The sequence below is a fragment of the Anolis sagrei genome, chromosome 2 (assembly GCF_037176765.1).
Source record: "Anolis sagrei isolate rAnoSag1 chromosome 2, rAnoSag1.mat, whole genome shotgun sequence".
Lineage (NCBI taxonomy): Eukaryota > Metazoa > Chordata > Lepidosauria > Squamata > Dactyloidae > Anolis > Anolis sagrei.
Genome location: NC_090022.1, coordinates 267,945,106 through 267,972,769, shown reverse-complemented (window position 1 = coordinate 267,972,769; position 27,664 = coordinate 267,945,106). Strand labels below are relative to the sequence as shown.

General features: G+C 39.1%; 1 protein-coding gene across 8 annotated transcripts in view; it reads left to right on the top strand.

Moving 5' to 3' along the window:
* Window positions 1–27,361, top strand: part of NLN (neurolysin) — a 37,259-nt gene extending 9,898 nt beyond the window's left edge. For 7 of the 8 annotated variants that reach the window (XM_060761570.2, XM_060761569.2, XM_067464580.1 and 4 more), the window contains exons 3-13: window positions 936–1,084; window positions 6,963–7,070; window positions 7,811–7,913; window positions 9,417–9,577; window positions 13,299–13,434; window positions 14,191–14,557; window positions 17,091–17,292; window positions 18,724–18,910; window positions 20,982–21,110; window positions 22,814–22,950; window positions 26,909–27,361. In XM_060761570.2, the coding sequence (XP_060617553.2) occupies window positions 936–1,084; window positions 6,963–7,070; window positions 7,811–7,913; window positions 9,417–9,577; window positions 13,299–13,434; window positions 14,191–14,557; window positions 17,091–17,292; window positions 18,724–18,910; window positions 20,982–21,110; window positions 22,814–22,950; window positions 26,909–27,040 (1,811 nt within the window). In that variant the 3' untranslated portion in view covers window positions 27,041–27,361. The remainder of the gene's footprint in view (window positions 1–935; window positions 1,085–6,962; window positions 7,071–7,810; window positions 7,914–9,416; window positions 9,578–13,298; window positions 13,435–14,190; window positions 14,558–17,090; window positions 17,293–18,723; window positions 18,911–20,981; window positions 21,111–22,813; window positions 22,951–26,908) is intronic. The other variant, XM_067464581.1, reaches the window with a different exon arrangement.
* The last annotated feature ends 303 nt before the right edge of the window (window positions 27,362–27,664 follow it).

The following is a 27,664-nucleotide window of genomic DNA, read 5'->3' as shown; positions in this document are numbered from 1 at the left end:
CTTTCGTGTAGTTCAGCAGGTATAGGGAGGAAAAAAGTTAAGCTTCCTAGTCTTCCACTTTACAAGGATATCTAGTCAACCACCTTCTATTGCCATAATTCAAAGGCATTTTCAAGACAAAACTTTAAAAGCTGTTTACTGTTTTTCTAAAGCTTATAGTAAGATCACTAATATAAAATTAAACAATATTGCCATGCCCCCACGGAGGCTTCCACATTTAAGATTTATTTGAGGAACTTCAGTTTTTGGTTGAGAAAACAAAGTTTAAGAAGACAAAGCCAGATAAAAGACACAGGAAAGAGGCCAGAAAGGAAGATCTGTTCGAAAGTAATCAAGAGAATATGAGTTAAGTTCTGAGGTCCCATCCGTTCCTTTAAAGCTGTGGTTCCCAACCTGTGGGTCCCCAGATGTTTTGACCTTCAACTCCCAGACATCCTAACAGCTGGTAAACTGGCTGGGATTTCTGGGAGTTGTAGGCCCAAACACCTGGGGACCCACAGGTTAAGAGTATTCATTTATTAGTCAGACCCTGGGAGGAGTTAGGGTACTGATATTGCATACAATTAAATTATTTTTGTTTATTGCTACACATTCTTGTTGAAAATTTCCAATTCTGTTCTCACTGAGAATTTGGTACCTAAAAGTTATCTCAGGGGACAGAACAAACATGTATTTCTTTTCATACTAAGAGCTTGTCTTATAAAATGGCACCAGCTTCTTTTGGCATTGTCAATTAAGTTTCCTGGTTCCGAGAAAGATAACGGCACGATTTACCAGCCTTAGTTGCCTTCATAAGATTCAATTGTTTTCACAGATGTTATAGTCATATGCAATATAGTCATGTTTTTCAGAATTGAATTTGTTTACAAAATGTTAAACTATTGGGCTTTGTGCTATTGTCCAATGTATTTTCTTTGCTTGTTTTCCCCCAATAGTGGAAAGAAGTTTGTTGGACTTTCCGCAGCATGTCTCACCTGATAAAGATGTGAGGGCAGCAAGCACAGAAGCTGATAAAAGACTTTCTCATTTTGATGATGAGATGAGCATGAGGGGGGATGTGTTCCAGAGGGTCGTCCATTTACAGGTAAATAGTACAAACAATAATTTAGTAGGCATTTTTACAGATCATTAAAGTTGTCAAGCTTTGGAAACAGGTTTATAGAATGAGGGCTCTTCACTGTTAGTTTCAAACCTCTCTTGTCTTGATTTATTTTCTACATTCCCCCCAAAACCTGGTGCAAATAATTAAAAAAAATGCAAAAAAGAAATCTTGCTGGGACAAATGACCAGTATACATCTCTACTAAGTGTATGCTTCCTCATCATTAAATTATCTTTATCATGCCGTGATTGAAGCCACTTAGCCAATTTTCATACTGTATGCCTGGTTCATCTCCAAATATTCTGGAATATAGATTAAATGTTCAAATCAGCTCACTTCCCTGTCATTTTTGAAACACAAGAAAAATACTGATTTAGTTTTGGGTTTTTGCAGTTATATGCTTTTTGGACAATATCTACCATGTGCCTGAGGTAACATGCATCTCAACTCATTGTGGGACATTTGTATTGGAACCTCAGTGGCCTGTAAGAGAAATGCAACTAGCATTTTCTTTGTTTGTTCATTGCTTTGGACACGTTAAGTAGGGATGTAGATATGATTGGACAATGAAAGAGTGCAATCCTATTCATGCCAATTCATATATCTATTAGGCTTCTAAAATAATGTGTATAGGATTGTAGTCCCTATGTGGTAGGGAAGTACAGTCTTCCCCATTCACCTCTTTGTGAGCATTTGTGTTTTCATAAGATTTGCATATAAGCAACGTAAGAACATTTATTAAGGTTAAGGTAGGAAGACCAATTTATTTATTTATTGCATGCAGAACATTTGCACAAATGTTTATATAATAATTATTCACTGGTTCATTTAATTGTTTATAAGTACATTGGTAAAAAAGGAACTTTTGTTTTTAGACATACAATTTCAGGTCTAATGTTGCCTTTTATGCCTCAGTTGAGCATGTGGCTTCATAGGTCCATTACATTTGCTGCAAAGGAAAATTTGATTGTTCAGGTATTCATCAGATTTTGTGCTAGTAAACTATAGTAATGTTTTACATTTTTGTTTTCCATTAAATGAGCCTAGAACTTCTAATTCCTTGTGGCAATTTTAGCTAATATTCTATCTAACATCCTCCACAACACCACATTTTCTTTGGCTTACTTTGTTTTAAAATGTCTTTAATGTACTGCATATTTTCACATTGAAGAGTGTTTTTTTTAAGTCAGAAGGGCAACCATCATGCTGCTTTTTTCTAGTCTTGTTGACAGCTGAATCCCATTTGTGACACATCTCCTCATGGTTCATTGAAGCATTTTTTCTGTATTTGAAGAAACAATGCACAGTCAGAATGTTGTTGTCTAAAACTGATGACTTTCAAAAGGAGCTGCTGGGAGGTATAGAGGTGCTTTCTTCCTGCAGCTTGATTCCTGTTGTTGAAGAGCAAAAGGAAGCACCGGGTTTGGCTTGTGGAGCGAAATGTTTCATCCTCTTTTTGTTGAATTAACATTCTGATATCAAAAGAGGCATCTGCTTGATTATCACAGAGCCATCTCCATTCAAAAAGGATCTCACTCTTCTGGAAAGGCTTTTCAAGATCTGGATGGGGGAAGTGAGCCAGCAAGGTGTAGTAGTTTAAGACTAAGACACCTATCCATGCCCCCTAGGGCAGGTCACCCTCTCTCAGCCTTAGAGACAGGCAAAAGAAAAAAACCCTCTAAACAAATTATGTCAAGAAAACACCTTGGTAGGTTCACCTTAGAGTTGCAATGTCAGAAGTGAATTGACTGTGCAGAATAACAGCAATGAATAGCAGGAGAAGAGGATGGGAAAACCATTTCTGACCATCCCTTTCTGTTGGCAGTTTTCAGTAATCACAGAATATTACTATGCCTTCCTGGAAGGATACAATGAAAGGCGCAGTCTTAAATCCTTGTCCATCATACAGCCCCTTCATATGCATCGACCCATAACTACCCATCTAGGACCTTTTGTTATTCTTTCTCGACTCTCATATGTCCTGGTTCTTTGAAGAAGTATATCACTTGCATTGTCGAAGGCTTTCATGGCCGGAATCACTGGGTATTGTAGGTTTTTTCGGGCTATATGGCCATGGTCTAGAGGCATTCTCTCCTGATGTTTCACCTGCATCTATGGCAAGCATCCTCAGAGGTAGTGAGGTATATCACTTGCTATTGTGACTAGGATAAAAATTAAAGACTTAGATTTTCATTAAAAACTTTTTAAATTTTGTTTTAAAAGAATCATAAAGAAAATTAAAATTCTTGTAATGCAGAAGGCCATGTGGGCACAATCATCTAAAGACATCAGGGTTGCAAACTGTGCCTCTCTCATTCTTGGGTCGTCATCTCTATTCACAGTAAGTCACAATGTAATGAATAAACAGTATTGTATATAGACCAAAGTCACCAGAAGACTAACTCTGCAGGTTTGATGGGTTTATTATTATTATTATTTATTTACTGTATTTATACCCTGCTCTTCTCAACCCTGAAAGGGACTCAGAGCAGCTTACAGATTATGGTAACATTCAATGCCGCATCATACAACAAATAATAAATATAACATATCAAATTATAAAACCTTTAAAACATATACATGCAATAAAGCATATTAAAAATAGTTTTAACAGAGCAGATGTTCCATCGGGGAAGAATGAGATGCCATATATAGGTTATCTTTTCCTTGTGCAACCTTACATGAAGGTGGGATGGTGCAGATCCATGAGAAAGAGAAGTGCACACTTTCTTGTCCAGTGAAATGGAAACTTGACAAGATGCTAAGCCTTGAAGTAATATTGAAAAAGGAATCCTTTTGAAAGAATAATTTTCCTTGTTAACCAATGAAGGGATAACCTTCTCACGTACATGTTGACACAAATTTATAGATTGTTGTTGTAGAGTATTTATTTTTTATCAAGCTCTTGTAAACCAGCCATTCAGCTGGCTAAAGATGACTCAAAGTTAAAGTGAGGGGGTCTATGCTAGATAAGCCCCAATAATGATGAGTACAAACTGAAAAGAGAAAAGGGCTACAATGAACAACCAGAATCAACATGCAAGAATATGTCAACTTAACATGGATTGAATATGATAAGAATAAAATAATAAATGTTTCCCTTCAAGTATATCTAAGTGATGCAGTTCAACCTTTCCAAGGTGGTACTAACATGTGCCAAATAAAATGTGTTGGGTTATTTAACTTGCTTTAGACTTTCAAACCTCTTGGTGCAATTCGGTATGTTATGTCTTATGTCCTACACAAATAGTCATTGCGTGAATTAAGGCCTTTAGCTCACTCATGTTGCCAGACTGAAAAATGGGCCACTTGGTTAGCCATCTTATGGGTTATCATACATTTGGGCCCCATGATTAAACCTGGCAGGAAAACCAAGAGAGAATTTGAGAGGAAATTATGTACATTGTTTTTTTAAAATAAATTTTTATTGAATACATTTTCTTTTTAATTGTACATAAAAAACGGTATATCAGTATATAATACATTGAAGGGGGGAGTGGGAAAGGAAGAGAGGGAAAGAGAGAGAGAGAGAGAAAGAAAAAAAGTGCAAGGAAAGAAAGGGGGAGAGGGGGGGGTCGTGAGTGCTGGGGAAGGGAAAGGGAGGGTAAGAGGGGGAAATTATGTACATTGTTGAGGTCAGTTCATTCAACTTAGTTAAGGGATTGGGAGCATTGTATGAACCCAGATCAGTTGTTACAGATGATTGTTCAGTGTTGGATTAATGGAGCCAACCAATCTATAGTTGGGGAGGAATAGCAGATTTCCCCCAACAAACCATACTTTTGCAGACTCCAAGGAATTCTTGTGGTTTATGTGTTAGTCTTGGGCACCATCCAAGACTGATTTATCTGTATTCCTTTCCTGCTGCAAAATGTACTTTGCTCAACAAAGATGCTGATAGCTTCAGTATGTTGTTGTTTCTAACCTTATATATTGAGAGATCCAGAAAAGCAAAAACAAAAGCATAATTTGAAACAAATATTTTGAAAATTAAACCATCTCTTTTCTTATCAGCCCTTTAACAGCCAGGTAAAAGGTACTTGGAGGTTATTTCTCATCACATATTTATCAACAACCTCTCCCAAGTGAATGTGCATAGATCAGGCATGGGCCAACTTGGGCCCTCCAGGTGTTTTGGACTTTAACTCCCCCAATCCCTAACAGGCTCAGGCCCTTTCCTTTTCCTGAGTGGGAAACCGAAATTGTCCGAGAGTGTTAGGAATTATGGGAGTTGAAGTCCAAAATACCTGGAGGGCCCAAGTTAGCCCATGCCTGTGACAGATGGTCACCTAATTTGTGTAAAACAGTGTCCTTCAGAAATGCCTGTGTTTCGAAGCAAATGTGTGGTGGCCCAACTGTAATATAAATATTTATTCTATGTTTACTCTACTCTGAAAGTGGTGTAGATTAGTAGCTGTCAGGACTCATTTAAGGTTTTTTTTCTTAGTAAAAGCAATATTTCCCCATCCGTCTTACATTAGTGGAAATTTTATTCTCACTTTCCATCACTTCTGTGCATATTTGTGAAGCAGAAGAAAATAAGCTATTTTAATCATATTAATAGGCAGTGATTTAATGGATTAAATAATTTGATTTTTTAACTGTGATGTGCATTAGTAGCCATTAATATTTAATTCTTGTCATAAATCTATTAGGAGGTGTTAAGCAGGTTAAATGATGACGATGACAACGTCTACTACTACCAACTGCCCTCCATAATCGCGGGGGTTAAAGGCAGAGAACTCCCATGAAAATGGATAAATGGAATAAAACCCCACTATTTTTCAATTAGAGAGAACACCTCTCTATGAATCTCTAGGTCCTTCAGGATGACTCTATAGTCGTGCTAAAGGATCTATAGATTTCTAAAGGGAATATTTTAATCAAATCCATGATTAATCAAATCCTCAAAAGTCCAACCAGCAAATATGGAGGGCTGTTTATAGATTATTCTGTTGTGAAGAGAACTGCTGAATATGTCTACATATAAATGTGCAACATTTCTGTTCAGTATAAGGTAAAGGTTTCCCCTCACATTAAGGCTAGTCGAGTCCGACTCTGGGAGGTGGTGCTCATCTCTATTTCTAAGCCGAAGAGCCGGCGTTGTCCTTAGACACCTCCAAGGCCATGTGGCCAGCATGACTTCAAGGAGTGCTATCTTCATGCAGAAGTGGTACCTATTGATCCACTCACACTTGCATTTTTTCGAACTGCTAGGTTGGCAGAAGCTGGGCCTAACAGCAGGAGCTCACCCTGCTCCTGGGAGTCGAACCGCCAACCTTTCAATCAGCAAGTTCAGCAGTTCAGTGTTTTAACCTACCTCGCCACCAGGGGCTCCCTGTGCAGTACAAACTTTTTTGAAAACTGGCTTTCTGTTTTATTACAATTTTGATCTCTCCATCATTAGGTTTTATGAAAACTTCAGGGAGGAACAAACATTTATTCTGAGTTGCTGTGAGTTCAGGCTGAGCAAACCTCCAGGGAAGCTTGCCACAGATGCAGGCAAAACATTGGAGAAAGTGCTACTGGAACATGGCCATACAGCCCGAAAAAACTCACAGCAACCCAGTGATTCTGGCCATGAAAGCCTTTGACAAAATGTTTATTCTGCTTGAGGATATGCAACCCATAATGGGCAACAAGGTTACTTTTATGAATGAGAAAAAAGATCTTCCAGTTTGAAACAAAGAATCGTTGTTTTCTTCAGAAAATTATTTAGGAGAATATGTCAAACTATAAAGGTCATTCTGTAGTACAGAGGCATAAGGAAAAGGGAAAAAAACCCACTTCTTGCTTTTCTTGTAATGCCTCCTGAGCTTTTAACATGATGCTTCACATTTTTCTATGTGTTTTTATTTCAGCAAACATGTGACCTTAAGGCGTTACAGCCTGAAGCCAGAAGATACTTAGAGAAGTCAATAAAAATGGGAGAGAGGAACGGGCTCCACCTTCCTAGTGAAGTACAAAATGTATGTGTGGCATAATGATGGCATTTTAAAAAGGAGGGAAATGATACTGGTATATTTTTATAAACCCACATTCTGTTTTCAGTTTAGGTTTTAACAGCCTTAACAAATTTATGTTGCAGTTCTGAATATGTCAAATCAGAAGTAAGTCATTCTGTTTTCAGTGGTACAAATTCCCTGGTTGGTGTGCATATACTGAAAGCTTAATACGTAGTAATATGTATATATAAAAGTACAATTATTAAACTATATCAGACATTATGATTTTGTAGTCAAATGACACTTCAACACTATTGCTTTTTATTTATATGACTGTAGAACTATTGCTATGCATTTGTTTGTTTGTGTCTTGAAAATTCTCCATAACTCACGAAAAAAAGGTTACTTGAAAATCTCTATGCACTTGATTCAAGCTATGTGGTAATTTGCTCTTGGGGCCATTTATTAGTCATTTTATTCTCAATATCTTGGGTTTAGACAGGATAGAAATGAATTGTTCGTAGCTTAATTCCTTCCTACACTCTATTGTTTTCCCCATATGCTTTTATTTTAAAAGTAATGTTATGAAGGACACATTCACCGCTTTGAGTTGCCTGAGGGCTGAGAAAAGCGATATATAAATAAAGTAAATAAGTAATGGTAACATATGTAATACGTATGTGTGTTCATGCCTTCAAGACACTAACATATGATACTTTTATTTAATGTGATTCTCAGAAATTTCTCTGTACTTTAATATTAAGGAAATCTTGGCAATAAAACAGAAACTGAGTGAATTATGCATAGACTTCAGCAAAAATCTAAATGAAGACAACACTTTTCTGATATTTTCTCAAGATGAACTGCGTAAGTATCTTTGTTTAAAAATCCTGTCAAGTAGAGATGTAAAAAAATAGAATAACACCATCAGATTGTTGCATATTTTACCAGTGAGAGGTGTATTTGATTTTTTGATATGCTAATTCATGTCCTCACTTATCCTCCTTCCATTTTATTTTGATTTTTCCTTAATTTATACTCTCTGAAAAAAAATTACTTAGTTTTTGCACATTTTTCCTGCAAATACTGTTGACTTTGAGCAATTTATATTCTTTCAGGGATGCTGTCATATTCCTGATAATCACATTGTTAGATAATATTTTGGCAGCTTCAAAATTTAACATCTTTTCAAAATATTCTTACGTTATATCAAATTAGTGTGTTTAAATTTAGGCAAATACATTTAATGAATTTCTGTATTTACTTCAAATTAAATTCAATTGACAATTAAAATGTTTATTTATGTCTATAGCTGTTAATTGTTAACAGTATGAAACAGTTAACTGTATAATAGCCTAGTGCATTTGTATAGAATCGATATTAGTTTCTGTTTCATTCGTCAGCTCTCCCCTTTTTTGTTTTTGCATGCCTTCTTAAAACGGGTGCTTTTCCAAATGAGCTTTTTCGTTCTGTGTCCGAAAAAATGAAAATGTTTGGACCATTGGCCAACATGGGTGGCTTCCCTGGCTTCTCTTCCCTCACTTTTAGGGCTAGAGAGGCAAAAATCACCACACTTGGGGGGCACACCTATCACTTTTAGCACACTAAGTTTAATTACGTTTGGGTCTGTCTCCGATTTTTAGGGTTTTGGTTTTTTTTTTGGTTTCTAGAAATAAAATCTCCTTTAAAACATTATATTTTCCCCCCACCAGCCCCACCGCCTAACTTCTGCAGCAGCAGAAGGGAGGCAGGGCAGCATTCCTTTCCACCAAATGTCAAAGATGCTTCACATATGCACCACACACGCACAGCCCATGGTCCAGCCCCACTATTTCACTCTCTTCTTTAATAAAAAATGACAAAACTGCAAGCTACTGGAGGCTTTTGCAGCAGCAGCAGACACACACCTCGCAAAGAGGACTCCAATAAATACAATGACCAATGCGTGCCCACATGACAATGTACTTAACCTCCGATTGGCCCAACAGGTAGGGTTCAGAAGTAAAAACTAGCACATGGCAACTCTCCATGGGCAGTGTGAGAGCACCACGTGGCCTGAAAATCAGACAAATAAACAGTAACTGTTCCCGCATACTTTTCTTTTTGGGCTTGATTTTCATACCAGAGGGGGGTTACCGTTTTGAAACAAATGGAACGAAAAAATTAATTAAACAGCACAAACAGGTACCACACACATGACTACTATATAACAGTTAACATAACTTGTAGTTCTTAGAATTTACGTTGTCAGGAGAAACAAGTTTGTAATTAAAAGTTGCAGGTCTAGCCATTTCAAATATTTTTATATTTTAAAGGGAATGTCTGAAGAATATACTTTCATTAAATCTTGTGATAAAATGTGTTTCTCAGGTGGCCTTCCTGATGATTTTATCAGTAGTTTAGAGAAGGTTGAAACAGACAAATACAAAGTTACTCTAAAATATCCCCACTATTTTCCTGTTCTGAAGAAATGCAGTGTTCCTGACACCAGGCGGAAATTGGAAGCTTCTTTTAACACCAGGTGCAAAGAGGTACGTGTAATTTGCCCTATCCGTAATAAAAGGAGGGATATAATTGGGACAGTACTAATCAAGTAAGGTATGTGAAAGGTCATGGATCAGTTGTAAAGCTTTGCAGGTAGAGCTTCAAGCTCAATCATTGGTATCTCTACTTGATTAGGGAGCACTTGACTGTCAGCTGCGGAAACCTCGAAGTGTCATTCACACATAGGGAACCCAGAAAAAAAAATCAAGTAAAATTATGTATAATTAAACCAATAAAATGGTTTAGCCCTGGAGAGGGATGTCAAACCCATTTCCATCAAGGGCTACATCAGGCTTATGGTTGCCTTAAAGGGCCACTGGCAGAGAATCCATGTATATGGACAACCAACTAAAAATGTTTTACATAGTTGTCAGCGCTCTTTAGTTTTTGCTAAAATTGGGTCTCTCGATGTTGGTGAATGACAATTCCCAATCACTTTTGATTATCCACCATTCGGACTGGGGATAATGGGAATTGAAACCCAACAAAACTAGTGGCTCTGAGGTTGGAGAAAGATTAAAGTCCTTCGTAATTCAAACCCCACTCTGCTGAATAAATAGAAAAAAACACAATCTTCCAGAAGTTTCTGTATCACAACTCCCACCAGCTCTAGTTGTGATGTCTAATGATGAAGAATACAGGAGTTGTAGTCCAGCATCTGGAGAGTGACATAAAATAGGCATTGGGTTTGAGACATGTGGCCTAGGAAATCTGCGTTTTATAAGCACTTTGTGTTGCTCCTTTTGTCTATTAATTTAATAAAAGCGGCAAAATGGTTTCCCGTTGTTTGGTCTTTCTCCTCCCAGAAGTCCCAAAAATTCCAAAACATATGGAAGATGAGATGATATCGATACTATATTGCAGAGTAATGCTTTTTATCCTACAGTATGGTATTTTTCACAACATGCCCTGAAATATGAATAATATTAAATATGAATAATACTTTGACTCCCTCCAACATAATTTATTATGTTTTATTTTCATAATTAAAATTTCATAAGTATTACTGCTATCTGAATGTGATTATGTTTTCTCCTTAAAATAGTAAGGATCCTTGCAAAAATTGTTTACAGTGTGTGCAATAAATATATTGCTACCCTTTTTAAAAATGCAAAGTTTCTGATGTAGATAACCACAGAGCTTTTCTGTATTTAAAAAGCCTAGTTATATTAGCATTTTACATATTGCAAACTTTGTTTCAAAACCACCCATTGGATTCATATCCTGACTCTAAGAGCCGTCGCAAACTAGGTTCCTGCGGGAGAAAACCTTGCTAGCAAGTCCCTGACGTCATGAGCCTGCGCCTCTCTCCCCGCCCCTTTCTCCGCCCTTTTCTCTTTGCCAGCGTGGTTTTTCCTTTGCTAGGGCAGCATTGCCCGCATTTTCTCTCAGTTGAATTCTGCCAACTGAGAGAAAATGCGGGCAATGCTGCCCTAGCAAAGGAAAAACCACGCTGGCAAAGAGAAAGGGGCGGAGAAAGGGGCGGGGAGAGAGGCGGAGTCTCGTGACGTCAGGGACATGCTAGCAAGGTTTTCTCCCGCAGGAACAGAGTTTGCGACGGGCCTTAAGCTTGTAATGAGATAGTGAAAGTACCTACAGAGAAGCACAACTCATACAATGCCTTTGCTCCCAAACCAAATCTCAAGTTGACCAAAAACTGATTCATAGAGTAGAGAGTAGTCCTTGGTCAAAGTGGGCCCTGATCCAATTCTAAAAACAAAATTAATGTATTTTTAGTATACACCTTATATACAGAGTTTGAAGGTAATATTATGAATTATATTTTAATAATTGTGTGGATGGAACAAATTCTTTGTGTATTGAACTATCCAAAAACAAAGGTGTCACTATCTTATTTATTTATTATTTATTTGCTTCATTTTTATACCGCATTTTTCAGCCCTTGACAGGCGACTCAATGCGGTTTACAATGCATTTAAAAACACAACAATACAACAACAGGATCGACGTTGATCCACAACAATTGACAATCAGACAGGACAAATCTGTCAAGATCGTTTTGAATCCTGCTCCTGTCCTCTGGACTATTGGCTATCCCTCCCAATTTGGTGTCGTCTGCAAACTTGATGATCATGCCTTCTAGCCCTTCATCTAAGTCATTAATAAAGATGTTGAACAGGACCGGGACCAGGACGGAACCCTGCGGCACTCCACTTGTCACTTCTTTCCAAGTGGAGTGCCGCAGGGTTCCGTCCTGGTCCCGGTCCTGTTCAACATCTTTATTAATGACTTAGATGAAGGGCTAGAAGGCATGATCATCAAGTTTGCAGACGACACCAAATTGGGAGGGATAGCCAATAGTCCAGAGGACAGGAGCAGGATTCAAAACGATCTTGACAGATTAGAGAGATGGGCCAAAACTAACAAAATGAAGTTCAACAGTGACAAATGCAAGATACTCCACTTTGGCAGGAAAAATGAAATGCAAAGATACAGAATGGGGGACGCCTGGCTCGAGAGCAGTACGTGTGAAAAAGATCTTGGAGTCCTCGTGGACAACAAGTTAAACATGAGCCAACAATGTGATGTGGCGGCAAAAAAAGCCAATGGGATTTTAGCCTGCATCAATAGGAGCATAGTGTCTAGATCTAGGGAAGTAATGCTACCCCTCTATTCTGCTTTGGTTAGACCACATCTGGAATATTGTGTCCAATTCTGGGCACCACAATTCAAGAGAGATATTGACAAGCTGGAATGTGTCCAGAGGAGGGCGACTAAAATGATCAAGGGTCTGGAGAACAAGCCCTATGAGGAGCGGCTTAGGGAACTGGGCATGTTTAGCCTGAAGAAGAGAAGGCTGAGAGGAGATATGATAGCCATGTATAAATATGTGAGAGGAAGCCACAGGGAGGAGGGAGCAAGCTTGTTTTCTGCTTCCTTGGAGACTAGGACGCGGAACAATGGCTTCAAACTACAAGAGAGGAGATTCCATCTGAACATTAGGAAGAACTTCCTGACTGTGAGAGCCGTTCAGCAGTGGAACTCTCTGCCCCGGAGTGTGGTGGAGGCTCCTTCTTTGGAAGCTTTTAAGCAGAGGCTGGATGGCCATTTGTCAGGGGTGATTTGAATGCAATATTCCTGCTTCTTGGCAGGGGGTTGGACTGGATGGCCCATAAGGTCTCTTCCAACTCTTTGATTCTATGATTCTATGAAATCAACAAACAACATATATAACGCCTCAATTGAATCAGATCCGTTCTCATAGTCGTTGTGCCGTTCCTATGTTCCATTTACCGTCTTCCTTAATTAGTTGCATTGCTTAGCCAAACGCTTGTTCGTAAAGCCAGGTCTTGACCATTCTCCGAAACGTCAGCAACGAAGGTGCCTGTCTGATGTCTACCGGCAAGGCATTCCATAGCCTGTGGACAATTTTGAATTTTGGTATATTCTGGATAAGGGATGCTCAACCTATACTCATATTTATATCCTACATTTTGTCTAGAAAGCTCAAAAAGGACTGTTGGGCTCCCCTCTATACTTTATTTTATCTAATGACATAGGTTAGGTTGTGGGAGAGTTTGTGGCCCAAGACCTCTTAACCAGTTCTGTGGGCTATGAACCTAGGTTTCTCAACAACACTGCTTCCCTTAAGCACATTTTATTAGGAGTATTTGTAGTTGTTGTAGCTGTGGAAATGTATTCTTTCATTGCATGAAATGACTGAAAATTTTGATTTTATTACTCTAGGAAAATTCTAACATTCTCCAGCAGCTGCTCCCTTTGAGGGCAAAACTAGCCGAGCTTTTGGGATACGACACACACGCCAACTTTGTTCTTGAGCTGAACACTGCAAACATCACAGACAATGTTACAGTGTTTTTAGGTATGTTTTTATGTATCTGTAAAAAAATATTGTACACAGTAGCAAAACATGTATAATGAATATCAGTTAATGTGTTGTCAAAGGCTTTCATGGTCGGAATCACGGGTTGCTGTGAGTTTTCCGGGTTGTATGGCCATGTTCCAGAAACATCAGGAGACAATGCTTCTAGAACATGGCCATACAACCTGGAAAATTCACCACAACTCAGTTACAGTGTTAGAAAGAAAACTGCTGAATTGTTTTTAACGAAATCTATTAAATCCACTTCAAGCTGATGCTGTTGTACATATTTCCCAAAACTCCAATTTATATGTGGAGAACAATCTAATCTGCAAAAGTCAAATCTGCAAATGTGAAAAGCCAATTATATATACATAATTTTCTTATTTTTAGTCTTTTTTTTATTTGAATGGCACGCTCTGTGCATTATGCTTAATAACATGACCAGGGCCTTCTCCCTGGGACAGTTCTGACCTTTCAATGCTAGCATGAGAGTAATAGCCTCCAAGCTCCACCAGTGCTATATTTTCTATCACAGGCATGGACAAACTTTGGCCCTCCAGATGTTTTGGACTTCAACTCTCACAATTCCTAACAGCCTCGGGCTCTTTCCTTTTCCTCCTTAGCCACTTAAGCATTGTGGGAGATGAAGTCCAAAACACCTGGAGGGCCAAAGTTTGCCCATGCCTATTCTATAATATGGTATTAGCCAAGGTCTTACAAATATTATTTTAATTTCTTCTCTCTTTTTTGCAGATGATCTAAGTAATAAGCTAAAGCTCTTGGGTGAGGAAGAGAGAGCATTTATTCTAAGTCTGAAGAAAAACGAATGTGAAGAAAGAGGGTTTGAATATGATGAGAAAATTAATGCTTGGGATCTATATTATTACATGAATCTGACTGAGGAGCTCAAGTATTCTGTAGATCAAGAAAAGCTGAAGGAGTACTTTCCCATTGAAGCAGTCACAGAAGGGTTACTGAATATTTACCAGCAGCTGTTAGGACTTGTATTTGAACAAGTGGATGATGCTTATGTTTGGCACGAGAGTGTTACTCTGTACACAGTAAAGGATAGTTCAACAGGAGAAGTTTTAGGGCAGTTCTACTTGGATTTATACCCAAGGTAACAATCATTTCTAGTTGAAAGTATTGTTTATTATAACTGTCTTTTCAAAATACATTCGTATCTTGTCTTCCTGCCAAGGACATCGTGATGAACATAGTTTTTACTTTATTTTATCCTACTAATGACTCTTAGTAGGGTGTTCAATGTCCCAATATCAACCAGTAAACGTACTGGTTTTGTGTAGATTTGAACCTAAACAACACTTGCTATTCTGATCAAAAACGTTTTGATAACTGTGAGAGTGCCATCTGCCAGCAGATAATGTAAACCAGAGCTTTCCAAACTGTGTGTCACAACACATTAGTGTGTCAACTACAGTATGTCGGTGTGTCGTGCAAACATAACAGAAACCTCCGAATCTATGTGAAATAAGCAATAAATCGTATCTTTTTAAAGTATATAAATGAAAGGTTTTCATGCGATGTCCCTATACATTCCTTAATTCAATTTGCATATGTGTTGGTATCTCTTGTAAGGGGTTGTATTTAACCTTTCGTTTGCTAATAACACTAAATTACTGTGTAATTAGGAGCCCCTAGTAGCACAATGGATTAAACGCTTGTGCCTGCAGGACTGAAGACCGACAGGTCAGAGGTTCAAATCCGGGGAGAGGATGGATGAGCTCTCTCTGTAAGCTCCAGCTCCCCATGTGGGGACATGAGAGAAGCCTCCCATAAGGATGGTAAAACATCAAATATCCAGGCGTCCCCTGGGCAACGGCCTTGCAGACGGCCCATTCTCTCACACCAGAAGAGACTTGCAGTTTCTCAAGTTGTTTCTGACAACTAATTGTTCAAAAAGTATAATACCAATGTGAAATGTAAACATTAAAAATAATTTTAATGTATTTATAAAAATAGCAGATGGTAGACACAGTTCCCCTTCTATAAGTGTATGAACTAAGTAGAAAGTGTAGCTTTCATGAACTACTGTTTTCTTGACCTATCATCTAAGCCAGTAGTTCTCAACCTGGGGTCCCCAGATGTTTTTGGCCTACAACTCCCAGAAAAACCAGCCAGTTTACCAGCTGTTAGGATTTCTGGGAGTTGAAGGCCAAAAACATCTGGGGACCTCAGGTTGAGAACCACTGATCTAAGCTGTTTAAGCATCTGAGGGGAAAAGGAAAGGGCCTGAGGCTGTTAGGAATTGTGGGAGTTGGAGTCCAAAACATCCAGAGGGCTGTTTGCCTATGCCTGATCTAAGCTGTGTTCAAGTCCTTGGTCTATGAGGATGATGAAAAGTAATTTCGAAATCTCATCAGTTAGCAGCTTAACAGTCCATTCTGTGCTGCCCGCGTTTCCTTTTTTCTTTCCTTCCTGACTTCTCTCCCAACCACCATTTTCTCTCACTTGGGGAAGACAGATCTCTTTCCCTCTTGCTGAGAGTCCGAATTAATAGTTTGAGTGGGACTTTTGAAATTAAGTGGAGCGAAACTATTGCTGTCAAAGACTTTCCTTCATTCTCATAAAAACTGGCTCAGTTTTATGCCCAATGTGGTTAGTGATCTGAAGCAGTTTTATTTTCATTAATCATTACTTTGCCATAATAACCCAGTTGGAAAAACTGATTAGTGCTCACCTTCAAACCATAAGTCCACTTCAAATTGTGATTTGGATACAAGGAGTTAATCAGAGTTTCCCAATGTGGTCAACACAACCAACTAATTAGCAAAAGTGGTTTGCCGTGAGTTTCCCAGGCTGTATTGCCATGTTCCAAAAGCATTCTCTCCTGACCACATCTATGGCAGGCATCCTCAGAAGTTGTGAGGTTCTGAGGCTGCCTGCCATAGATGTGGGTGAAATGTCAGGAGAAAATGCTTCTGGAACATGGCCATACAGCCCGAAAAACTCACAGCAACCCAGTGATTTTGGCCATGAAAGCCTTCAACAACACATTACTTAGCAAAACCTAGGAAGTAGAACAAGAGACAAGATTAGCAGACAAGACCAGACAACCAAGATGGTTATAGACTCTACAATCCCGCCCCAGAAAGTGTCATGTGGAATAATACAACCAATTTCTTTGGCTTTCATAGGTTTTGTATCAAGGAATGTGTATGATGTAACTGCAATTGTCAAAAAACTGTGAGGCGGAGTGTTATGCATTATGATCCCTATCTTGCTAAAGTTTATAAAGCCTACTATTATTCTTTATTCCTGAAATCTTTTTGAACATTACATGGAAAAGAGAGTGCTTCAGGGGATATGTCCTTAACTGTGATTGCTATGACTAAGTAGCGCTTACAGTAAAATGACACACAGAAGCAGCCAGGATTTTCCCTTAAGTGGCATCATGCTTGAATTTTTAAAAAGAAAGTTGAGCATTAGGATATTTTATGGGTCTGTATGCGAAGGGATGATGACATGTTTGGATCTTGGGTATTGTTATAAAACGACAAGGAATTGCCTCCTTGTTCTTTGCTGTTCCAGGAAAAGAAATTCAAATTAAGTAGTGCTGAAATGATTCAGTTTCTTCCTCTGCAATCCTTCTCTAAACAATTATTTTGGCTCTTTCTTCCTTTTTAATTTAGAGAAGGGAAGTATGGGCATGCCGCATGTTTTGGCCTCCAACCCGGTTGCCTTCTTTCCAATGGCAGCAGAATGATGTCCGTGGCAGCGCTGGTGACCAACTTCACAAAGCCAACCCTGGATCGCCCATCACTGTTGCGACATGATGAGGTGAAAACATACTTCCATGAGTTTGGGCATGTGATGCACCAGATATGTGCACAGGTTAGCAGTCCTCTTATTCCTGAAAAACAAACAAACAAATAAATAAATAAATAGGCGATCTTCTTGTTCGGTTTTTTAATCCTGACTTCCAGATTCCCAGTTGGGGAAAAATGCAAAATCATAGTAAATATGGATGGATCATATTTAGAAATGTTTTCAGCTTGCAGGACTTAGTTATATATTTGCTTATTCAAGAAAATACAATGAAGAATACCTCAAATGCTGTATATTAGATCTGATCTCATTGACGTCAGGGACAAATGTAACATAAACTGTGATTTGATTAACGAAGCTATGGGCACCTTAAAGACTGTCATTAGGTGATGCAATGGGTTCAAGCCTTGTGCCAACAGGACTGTTCAAATCCGGGGAGTGGGGCGAGCTCCTTTCTGTCAGGTCCAGCATCTTATATGGGGACATGAGAGAAGCCTCCCACAGGATGGTAAAACATCCGGGCATCCCCTGAGCAACGTCCTTGCAGATGGCCAATTCTCTCACACCAGAAGCAACTTGCATAACACCAGAAGCAACTTGCAATATGTTGGTTTGCTTTGAACGATTCCTGAAAATCGATTTGCTCCTTTGTGTAAAGCTAGTACACTGGTTCCAACTTTAAACTGGTTCAAGATGTTGGCACCATTTTGGGAACTGGCATATATATGAACCTATGGATACTTAGATCTTTCTTACAAAATCAACTGTCAAAGGGAAAGCTTTTCAGGTGTACATACTCTCTTGTGTGTTTATATCATTTCCCTTTATCCAGCTGTAGTCTTGTTTCTTTTTAGGACCTAAGATCAGATCCTGGGATGTGGGGCCTGTCTGGAAGAGCCCCAAGAGTTCTACATTTCAATGATGTTTTTAATTGTCTAATTAAACTATGCTATTTTATTGATGGGAATCAGAGCTGTTAGGCTCAAAATAACCCTCACTTGGTGTGATTCCACAAATATATAGCAGAGTTGCCAGAAGCACACTTCATAACCAACAGAAACTTATGTGTGGTGACATAGGATTAGCAAGATGGCACAAGATTGCAGAGGCACACATTTAGGTTCCAAAAATGTATGTTTATTAAATTAAAAAAGAAATCCATTCTAGATAGAAAAGGGTCTTGGAGCTAACTAGCTTCCTAAGCTATCTTCTAAGAAAGGTAAAAGGATAAAAATAAGAAAATAGTATCCATGCAGCTACATCTTGCCTGGAGAAAGGCAAGATGCATCCTTACTCAAAGGAAGACAAAGGCAGGAAGAGGAAGGGCCAAAATGGAGAATGACCACATGGCCAATAAGCCAGGGCAAACAAAATACCTTTAAAGAGGAAGTTATCTCATCCCTCACAGAGATCACATTGCTAAATCTTCAAAAGGGGAGAAGTGGTGGTAGGATATAAAAATAAAGTTGTTGTTGTTATTATTCTCATCTTCCATAGACTGATTTTGCCAGGTTTAGTGGAACTAATGTGGAAACAGACTTTGTAGAGGTACCTTCACAAATGTTTGAGAACTGGGTCTGGGAGAAGGAACCTTTGCAAGAAATGTCAAGACATTATGAAGATGGGAGCCAGATACCAGATGATCTCCTGGAAAAGCTTGTTGCTTCCAGGCTAGCCAATACAGGTATTTAGGTATTTCCTTGTTCACTTCGGATTTTGTTTGCTTTTGTGTGTGTGGAAGAAAATTAATAATATAATTCGAATGAAACAAATTCATAAAGAGAAAATGGGTTTGTAAGGTCTATTCCCCTCATCTGGAACACTGGGGTGAAACAGCTTCAGAGAAAATTCCAGCAAATATTCAGTCTTTTTGAACTATGGAAAGTCCAAGGGGTAGATCAAAATTTATTCTTAACTACAGCTAAGCCCTATTCATTTTGTGTCAACTCTAAATAGATCTACTATTAGCTTTAGCAGACGATCTTCCTGGTATCTAAAATAATAGTATGTAGCTTGAAAATGGATTTCAGAGAACTAATTTCCTTGTAGTAGATCTGACTGATAATTTTCTAGCATGAGCTTCAGACAGTATCATGCATTACAGCCTAAGAGATACATGCTGTCATATTTAAGGAGGCTGTAACATGCCAATTTTGTAATAAAACACCTCAAAAGGTTACTTGCAACTCCAGACTACATGTACACATTTTAATAGAAAAAGTAACTATTTCAAACAGAGAATGGAATCATACGAGTTGGAAAGGACCTCAAAGGCTAACAAGTCTAGCCTCTGTCATGCTGGAGTATTCAGCTAAAGCACTCCTAAAAGATTACATCACTGTGGACGCATAGTGTATACTTCTGTGAAATAGTCTTGGCTCTTACCTGTCAAGGAGGATTTTACTGAAGATAAGTGAAGGAAATAATATCATTTCAAGTTCAGTCAAGTTCTGGTCTGTCTGCATGGTATGTCAACTGCAATTTGCACTATTGGTAAACAGGATACGGGTGTGGCCATTCTTGGCAGCTTCTTTGCCAGTTGACTGTACCAACTCCCTGCCCTGGACTTTACTTGGTTTTCTGCTTCCCTTCTTCTACATATGTATTCACTATATTATGAGAAAGGGCAGAAAAGTGAGGTGAAATGTACAAATGTTAGACCCATTTTCATATCTCCTAGGGATATGAGGGGAATATAATCTGATCTAAATAGGATTTGTCTGCAGGAAAGTTGTCTTCCCTTTAGCTGTGAAAGCTAGCATTTATATTAGTTTCCAATACTTACCAATACTTTCTCTTGTTGTTTATCTAAAAGTTCCTTAAATTATTGTAGCATGCAGAAATATATTATAACCTGTGAAGAGGCGAATAGCCTGCATTTCCATGTTGGCTCTATGAAAGAGAAACTTGGCAACTTGGATAGCTTTAAAAAGGGAATGGACAAATTCATGGTCATCTAAGTAATTGCCATCCTGATTAGAGGACATGTTCTCTTCATTAAGGAAGAGTAGCTTCTGAGCTCCTCCATGTCTTTCTTCTCATCATCCATTAGTAGCTACTAGTCAGGATAGCAATATGTCCCATCTAATACTTCTGCGTTGGGGAGCTATTAAAAAACACAAGATGGAAGGTGTGTTTCTACTCATATTCTGCTGTTGGACAACTGATTGGGCACTGTGAACAGAACATTAGACTACACAGGCTTTTGATATGATCAAACGTTGCTCCTTTTATGTTCTTAGTTCTTATGATCCATAAGTTGGTAACCTCTTTGCAGGCTAGTTAAAACAAGCAAAAAACAAGCAAATGCTACCATATACCAGTTTGATAAGGGACAAAATGAAATTGGCAATGCCACTCTTAATTCCATGTTGCCAGTGAATGACTTCTTCCATAATTATTGTACTTCTTCCATAATTATCACAAAAGCAAAGCAATATGGCAGGCCAGTTACGAATGAGCAACCTCCTTGTGCTAGCTTGATCACCAACCTGCCATGAGGGATGATGGGTGATACACATTTAGCACCTTGACCTGTCATTCCTAGGGAAGTAGTTAAATATAGGTCTGATGCATAAGGCCATTGCTTTTCTATGATTCTGTTTTTTCTGTAGACTGTAATAATTCGCCCCCCCCCCCCACCCCCCTGCACTCCTTTCTAAAGTAGGGATTTTCTAGTACTTATCACATCTCGCTGAATCCATTGAACTTTCATTGCTGGTTTGTGAAAAACTGTGTTTTGCTCCACTGACTAGGTCTTCTGACACTTCATCAAATTGTTTTGAGCAAAGTTGATCAGGCTGTTCATACTAAATCTTCTGCTGATCCTGCTGAGGAATATGCCAAGTACTGTGATGAAATTCTGGGGATCCCAGCTACTCCAGGTGTGGAAATGTAAAACTTCAATTTTCCTTTTGTTACTTCTTAGAAACACCTATTTGTATTGTTTTCTTTTAAGTCAGAACATTGCTTCAAATAAAGTAAGGGGTGGTACTTGTAAAGAGTTGTTTTTCATCTAGCAACTTTCCAAATGGATGTTTTTACTGTTTCTGTTAGCATTCTTATTATTTTAGTTCCTACTCTCCCTTAGACAGAAGGTCTATGCTATGTTGGCATGAATCCAGTGTTCTATAAATAAAGCTTTGCTCATTGAGTTGCTGTTGTTTGATCCATACATAGCTGCACAGTCCTGAAAATCTGCTCCAGGAGATTGAAAGGGCTTTGGAATTGGATGGAAGGTGGCATTGAGAACTGAACTCCCCTTCCCCAGTGTTTGAATATTTGAGTGAACTTAAAGCATATCTTCACACAGCCCCAAAGATCCTCTGAAGATGCCAGCCACAGGTGAAATGTCAGGAGAAAATGCTGCTAGGAACCATACAACCCAAAAACCACACAACACCCCAGAAATTGTCCTGTTAGACAGCATTACAATGTCTAGCAAACTCAGAACATTCTTGAGTCCAAAGTGATGGTATGAATTGTAGGTCATCTCCAAGCCTGGCATCAGCATCTGCTGTCCTAAATTAACTAATAGTGGTTTGGTCCTCTAGTTTAAGTTACTAGGAACAACTCCCCATTTTAAGTGGTCATTTTCATTTGTTTTTCTGCTTCATAATGCCAGTAGTCTGGGCCACTGCAGGAGTTGGAAAGGGCAGCTTCCAGCTGACACAGGTGTCCATAGGGCCCATTAGAGCAGTGGTTCCCAACCTGTGGTCCATGGACCACCAGTAATCAGCAAGAATTAAAACATGGTCCGCAGCTTTACTGTTACTACACTGTTGCAACCAGAGCAACTGGTCTCATGAACCCTCTTATAGTGCCGAGGCTTATTAAATATGGTTTTCTGTTGGCGAGCAGATGGCGACAACTGGATGGCATATGTTCTGTATCAGAAACTAGAGCTGATGTGGTCTATTAAATGCAGTTTTCTGAATCAGCACCCCAAATAACCAAATCGAATCTAAAGTTGACCAAAAACTGATTGGTAACCCTTTTGCTACTGATGTTGGAGAGTGGTCTCTGGTCAAAGTGGTCCCTGGTCAAGTGGTCCCTGGTCAAAAAAAGGTTGGTAACCACTGCATTAGAGCAATTTGTCCAGCCCCCCAACAACAAATGGTAGTCAATCTCTTTTCCTATGTGTCACACAGTGTGTCTGATTTATATCACATACTGTATACTATCAAGACTGGTAAGCTGCAGTGTAATCTGCGTTCCCACATGGTCAGTAGGATTTGAACAAAAATTAATTTTTCAAAGTTTTGTGCTTTTTATGTACATCATTTTTCCTTTCTATAAGTTTTGAGATAGCTAGTAGCCTCCAAATATTGTTGGACTCCCATCACCCCATGTGAGGCCCAGCCAACATGGCTAGTGATTATGAAAGCTGCAGTCTATCAACATTTGGAGTATCATAGATTCTCCAACAGTGTTGTAAGCATTTTAAAACCTTGTGTATGGGATTCAGCCATGACCAAACTTGCTTGGCTTCAGATGGAGCTATATAAGGTACTTACAGATCCTTTTAGGATGCATTCCACTTACCGTGGGCCATGTTTTCATGTTTGTTTTTCTATTGCTTTTTAAGGTACAAATATGACAGCTTCCTTTGACCACTTGGCAAGTGGGTATGATGCCCAGTACTATGGGTACCTATGGAGTGAAGTTTTCTCTCTGGATATTTTTTACAACTGTTTTAAACAGGAAGGCATAATGAATCCAAAGGTAGGTAAATTTGCTCCCGCAGGAGTGTTCTTTTTCAGAATTCTATTCAGAGATAATGATGTACTACAGAGGGTTACTGGAAAGTATGAATTCAAAACCTTTGTGTGTGTGTCAAATTCAGGGTAATTATTTAAACCAGTAGTTGTCACAAACTACCAATGCATGCTAATTGTTGCACTTCAAAAACAAATCTGTAAAACTTCATATAGTTTAATGGAATTTAACTTTGTTCTCACAACTTCCTTGTTACTATGTGAACCAGCAAGTAAATTGCTAGTAGCTAAAGAGTACATGGAGCCCCTGGTGGCACAGTTGGTTAAACTCTGGAGCTGCTGAACTTGGTGATCAACTGTTTCAAATCCAGGGAGCGGGGTTTTAGCTCCGCTGTTAGCCCCAACTTCTGCCAACCTAGCAGTTTGAAAACATGCAAACGTGAGTAGATCAATAGGTACTGCTCCAGCGGGAAGGTAACAGCGCTCCATGCAGTCATGCCAGCCACATAACCTTGGAGGTGTCTACGGACAACGCTGGCTCTTCAGCTTAAAAATAGAGATGAGCATCAACCCCCAGAGTCGGACACAAGAGTACATGTGGATTTATTTATTTATTTTCATATTTATATCCTGCCCTTCTTAACCCCAAGGAGGACAAAGAGCAGCCTTCCACATCGGCAGCCATTCAATGCCATAAAAACCAAATAGAATTTAAAAACATTTACGTTAAAAAACAAGAAATTAAAATGTTAAACCAATGATCAAAAGTACATAGTCCAAGATCGTATTCCAGGGCCATTCCAATTGTCATTGCACAAATTCTACATTCACTTATTGCACTGCAGTTATTATCCGAAGGCTTGGTCCCCTAGCCATGTTTTTATTTTCTTTCTGAAGTCTAGGAGGGAAGGAGTTGATCGAATATCACTGGGGAGGGAGTTCCATAGCTGAGAGGGCACCACTGAGAAGGCCCTGTCTCTCGTGCCTGCGATAGAGGTGGGACCGAGCGCAGGGCCTCCCTATTAGCCTGTGTAAGAAAGCAACAAGAAATAGTAAAAGAGACAGTTGTGGGTAAATGGCAATTGTAGGATTCTAGAAGTGGCAATCCAAACCTAAATGTGAAATATAAACTAAAAAGATCCACATTTGGGGGGGGGGGGGAGGAGGATAAGGAGGATAATAGCAAGACTATATGTTTGTTTCACATCTTTTTTTAAAGGTGCTGTAGAATAAGAAAGAAACAGAATTAAAAATAATATAGAAAAAAACAACAGGGCCCAGCTTGAGAGCTTGCAATCTTAAATGAACAGACCACTTAGAAAGAGGAAATGGTAAGGGAAAACAATGGGGGGGGGGGGGGGCAAAGAACAAATTAAAATACTTCATTTAATTGGAAAAGACATGTGAGAATAGATAAGGCTGGAGGCGCTTCTTGAAGAGCAGAAGCAACGGAGGCCTCCTAATATCTGGGGGCAGTGAATGAATTCCAGAGATAAGGTGCTGCCAAGGAAAACGGAAGGAGGCATGAGATGTCAGATGTAATTTCTGGTGTGCCTAAAAGTTTGGAACCAGGGGAATGCAGGCTCAGAAGGAGTAGGCAGAGATAAAGCAGGAAGAAGGAAAGTGTTGGGAAGTGAGTGTATGGGGGGAAAGGTAAAACTTGCGATGTATATATGAACAAGAAATACAGAATGGAGTAAATAACTGATGTTGTGTGCCTTCATGTGGATGCCAACCTATGGCCACCCTATCATGGTTTTCCTGGCCAGATTTGTTTAGAGGAAGTTTCCCAGTGCCTTCCTGTAAGGCTGAGATTGTATGTGGCTTCCTCAAGGTCACCCAGTGAGCTTTCATGGCTGAGGGGGAATTTGGACCCTGATCTCCTAGAGACCTAATCCAACATTTAAACTACTGTAGATAGATAAAAGAATAGATAAACATTTTAGGTAAGATTTTAAAATGGCATAATGATTTAGCCACCTACTACACACCCAAATTTACTGCCTTAATAGAATTTGCCATACCCTATTCCGTGGAGACATATCCGTGTCAGGCAACTAACATCTCCAAGAATATTCAGTGGATTCTGAATAGAAACAAATCAATCCCTGTAAAATAGTGTTTCTCAACCTGGGGGTCGGGACCCATGGAGGGGATCGCGAGGGGGGTGTCAGAGGGGTCACCAAAGGCCACCAGAAAACACAGTATTTTTTTGTTGGTCATGGGAGTTCTGTGAGGGAATTTTGGCCCAATTCTATCATTGGTGGGTGGGGTTCAGAATGCTCTTTGATTGTAGGTGAACTATTAATCCCAGCAACTACAACTCTCAAATGTCAAGGTCTGTTTTCCCCAAACTCCACCAATATTCACATTTGGGCCTATTGAGTATTCATGCCAAGTTGTGACCAGATCCATCATTGTTTGAGTCCACATGTAGGTGAACTACAATTCCAAACCTCAAGGTCAATGCCTACCAAACCCTTCCCGTATTTTCTGTTAGTCATGGGAGTTCTGTGTGCCAAGTTTGGGTCAATCCCATCATTGGTGGAGTTCAGAATGCTCTTTGATTGTAGGTTGACTATAAACCCCAGTAACTGGAACTCCCAAATGGCAAAATCAAACCCCCTCCCCAACCCCACCACTATTCAAAATTGGGCGTATTGGGTATTTTTGCCAAATTTGGTCCAGTGAATATGAATACATCCTACATATCAGATATTTACATGATGATCCATAACAGTAACAAAATTGCAGTTATGAAGCAGCAATTAAAATTATTTTATGGTTGGGGTCCACCACAACATGAGAATCTGTATTAAGGGGTCGTGGCATTAGGAAGGTTGAGAACCACTGCTGTAGAAAGCAAGGCGTAATCAGTTCCTGCCATGGAAACACTTTGCATTGTGGATGAGATACAGTAATTGTATGCAAATCCCAATAAGAGCTAGAAGAGCAAAAGAACACCTTTTATAGAGGCCATCATGGACACGGTCATAGACACAAGTGTTATGAATGGGAAAAACAATGAATATGAACAAGGCATGGCATCCTCCCAGTTCTGTCAATGTCATTGTCTGCAGTAAAGATTCCCAAACTGGTCTTCCAGGTGTTTTGGACTTCACCTCTCAGAAGCCTCAGCTGCCTTGGCCACTGATGGGGGATTCTGGGGGCTGAAGTCCAAAACACCCAGAAGACTAGAGTTTGGGAAACACTGGTCTGCAGTGAGTTGTAGAAGTCTGGATAAAAGCTACTACTTCTAGCAGACTGCCTGTCATGTCAGGGACAGAATCAGTAGGAGCCACATTGGGGAAGTGGGGGGAAGATTGGAAAACATAATTGGAAAACCTACAAAATGAAAGCAGTCCCATCTGGAATTCATACATTTTGTTAACTAGACCAGTGTAATTGTAGACTAAAAGCTCATCTGATACAACACAAAGCATTAGTCTTACAAGTGCAGAACAGAAGAAATACAGAAATATGTTTTTGATAATATATTTCTTGAAGATGTTGTTTGTACTTTACTAGGCTAATGATGCATTAGTACTATTATGGGTTTTTATGATGATTTCTTCGATTTTCCTGCTTCTTGGCAGGGGGTTGGACTGGATGGCCCACAAGGTCTCTTCCAACTCTATGATTCTATGAAAAGACATATGTGATGTTACTTGTGGGGAGTCCAGGAAACATTGGGCTCCTCTGATCACTTCTTTGGTGGCTTCTAATTTGGGTTTGGTTTATTGATATCTAATGAGGCTTGAAGGTCCATGGCTGTCAGTAATGTGAAATTATATTGGGAGACGGGGTGAAAGAACAGCTTTCGGCAAAACAAATACAATTGTGTCAGCTCCATTTCAAGACAATGTGTTATTTCCATACCGGGCAGGTTTCCTGTGGTTTTGTTGTTGATTTAGAAAGTTCAAATAAACATGAAATATTAACCTACCCATTTTATTTTATTTTAGGCTGGAATGAAATACAGAAATCTTATCCTGAAGCCTGGAGGTTCACTAGATGGGATGGATATGCTCCAAAACTTTTTAGGTCGCAAGCCAAACCAAAAAGCTTTTTTATTGAGTAAAGGGCTATGTACTTAATAAAAACTATGGGTTCTTTGTGATCAGATGTCATCTGGGGAATTGGTCTTGGAATGCCTGTTGAATTTCATGTCTGGATAAGTAAAGCACATTAATGTTCACCAGGAAAAAAAATAATCTGCTTTTCTAATCTTTTTATTACTGTTTTTCAAAATCCATAATGATCAGTGTCACCTTGAAATCCACACTAAATCACTGTACTGTAAGCTTTTTCTTTTTACTAGTAAATTATTTGTGGATTGTGGTGAAGTCATAAAAGAAGAAATGTTGTAATTTTCGAAATTAAGTCAATGTGTTGAATAAATGTAACATGACATTGAAGATTTTGTGGAGTTTTTAGTTTTGAGTATCGAAATAATCCTGTCTACCAAATACCTTGGAAATGATACATCTAAATCCCCTTGAGACACATTTCGATCCTTGACGTGCAAACCTTTTGCTTCAAATGAAAGCACAGCATTTACAGAACAATACACAGCAGGGCCAAATTCAGTTAGAAAATCCACCCACTTTCTATTTTCCTTCTCTTGGGTCTTCATAAAGTACTGAGTCTGTGGATATAAATCTTGGAGGGAAATCTTTCTAATCTTGGAGCCAATATGCTGCCAAAAGCCCCATCCCCAA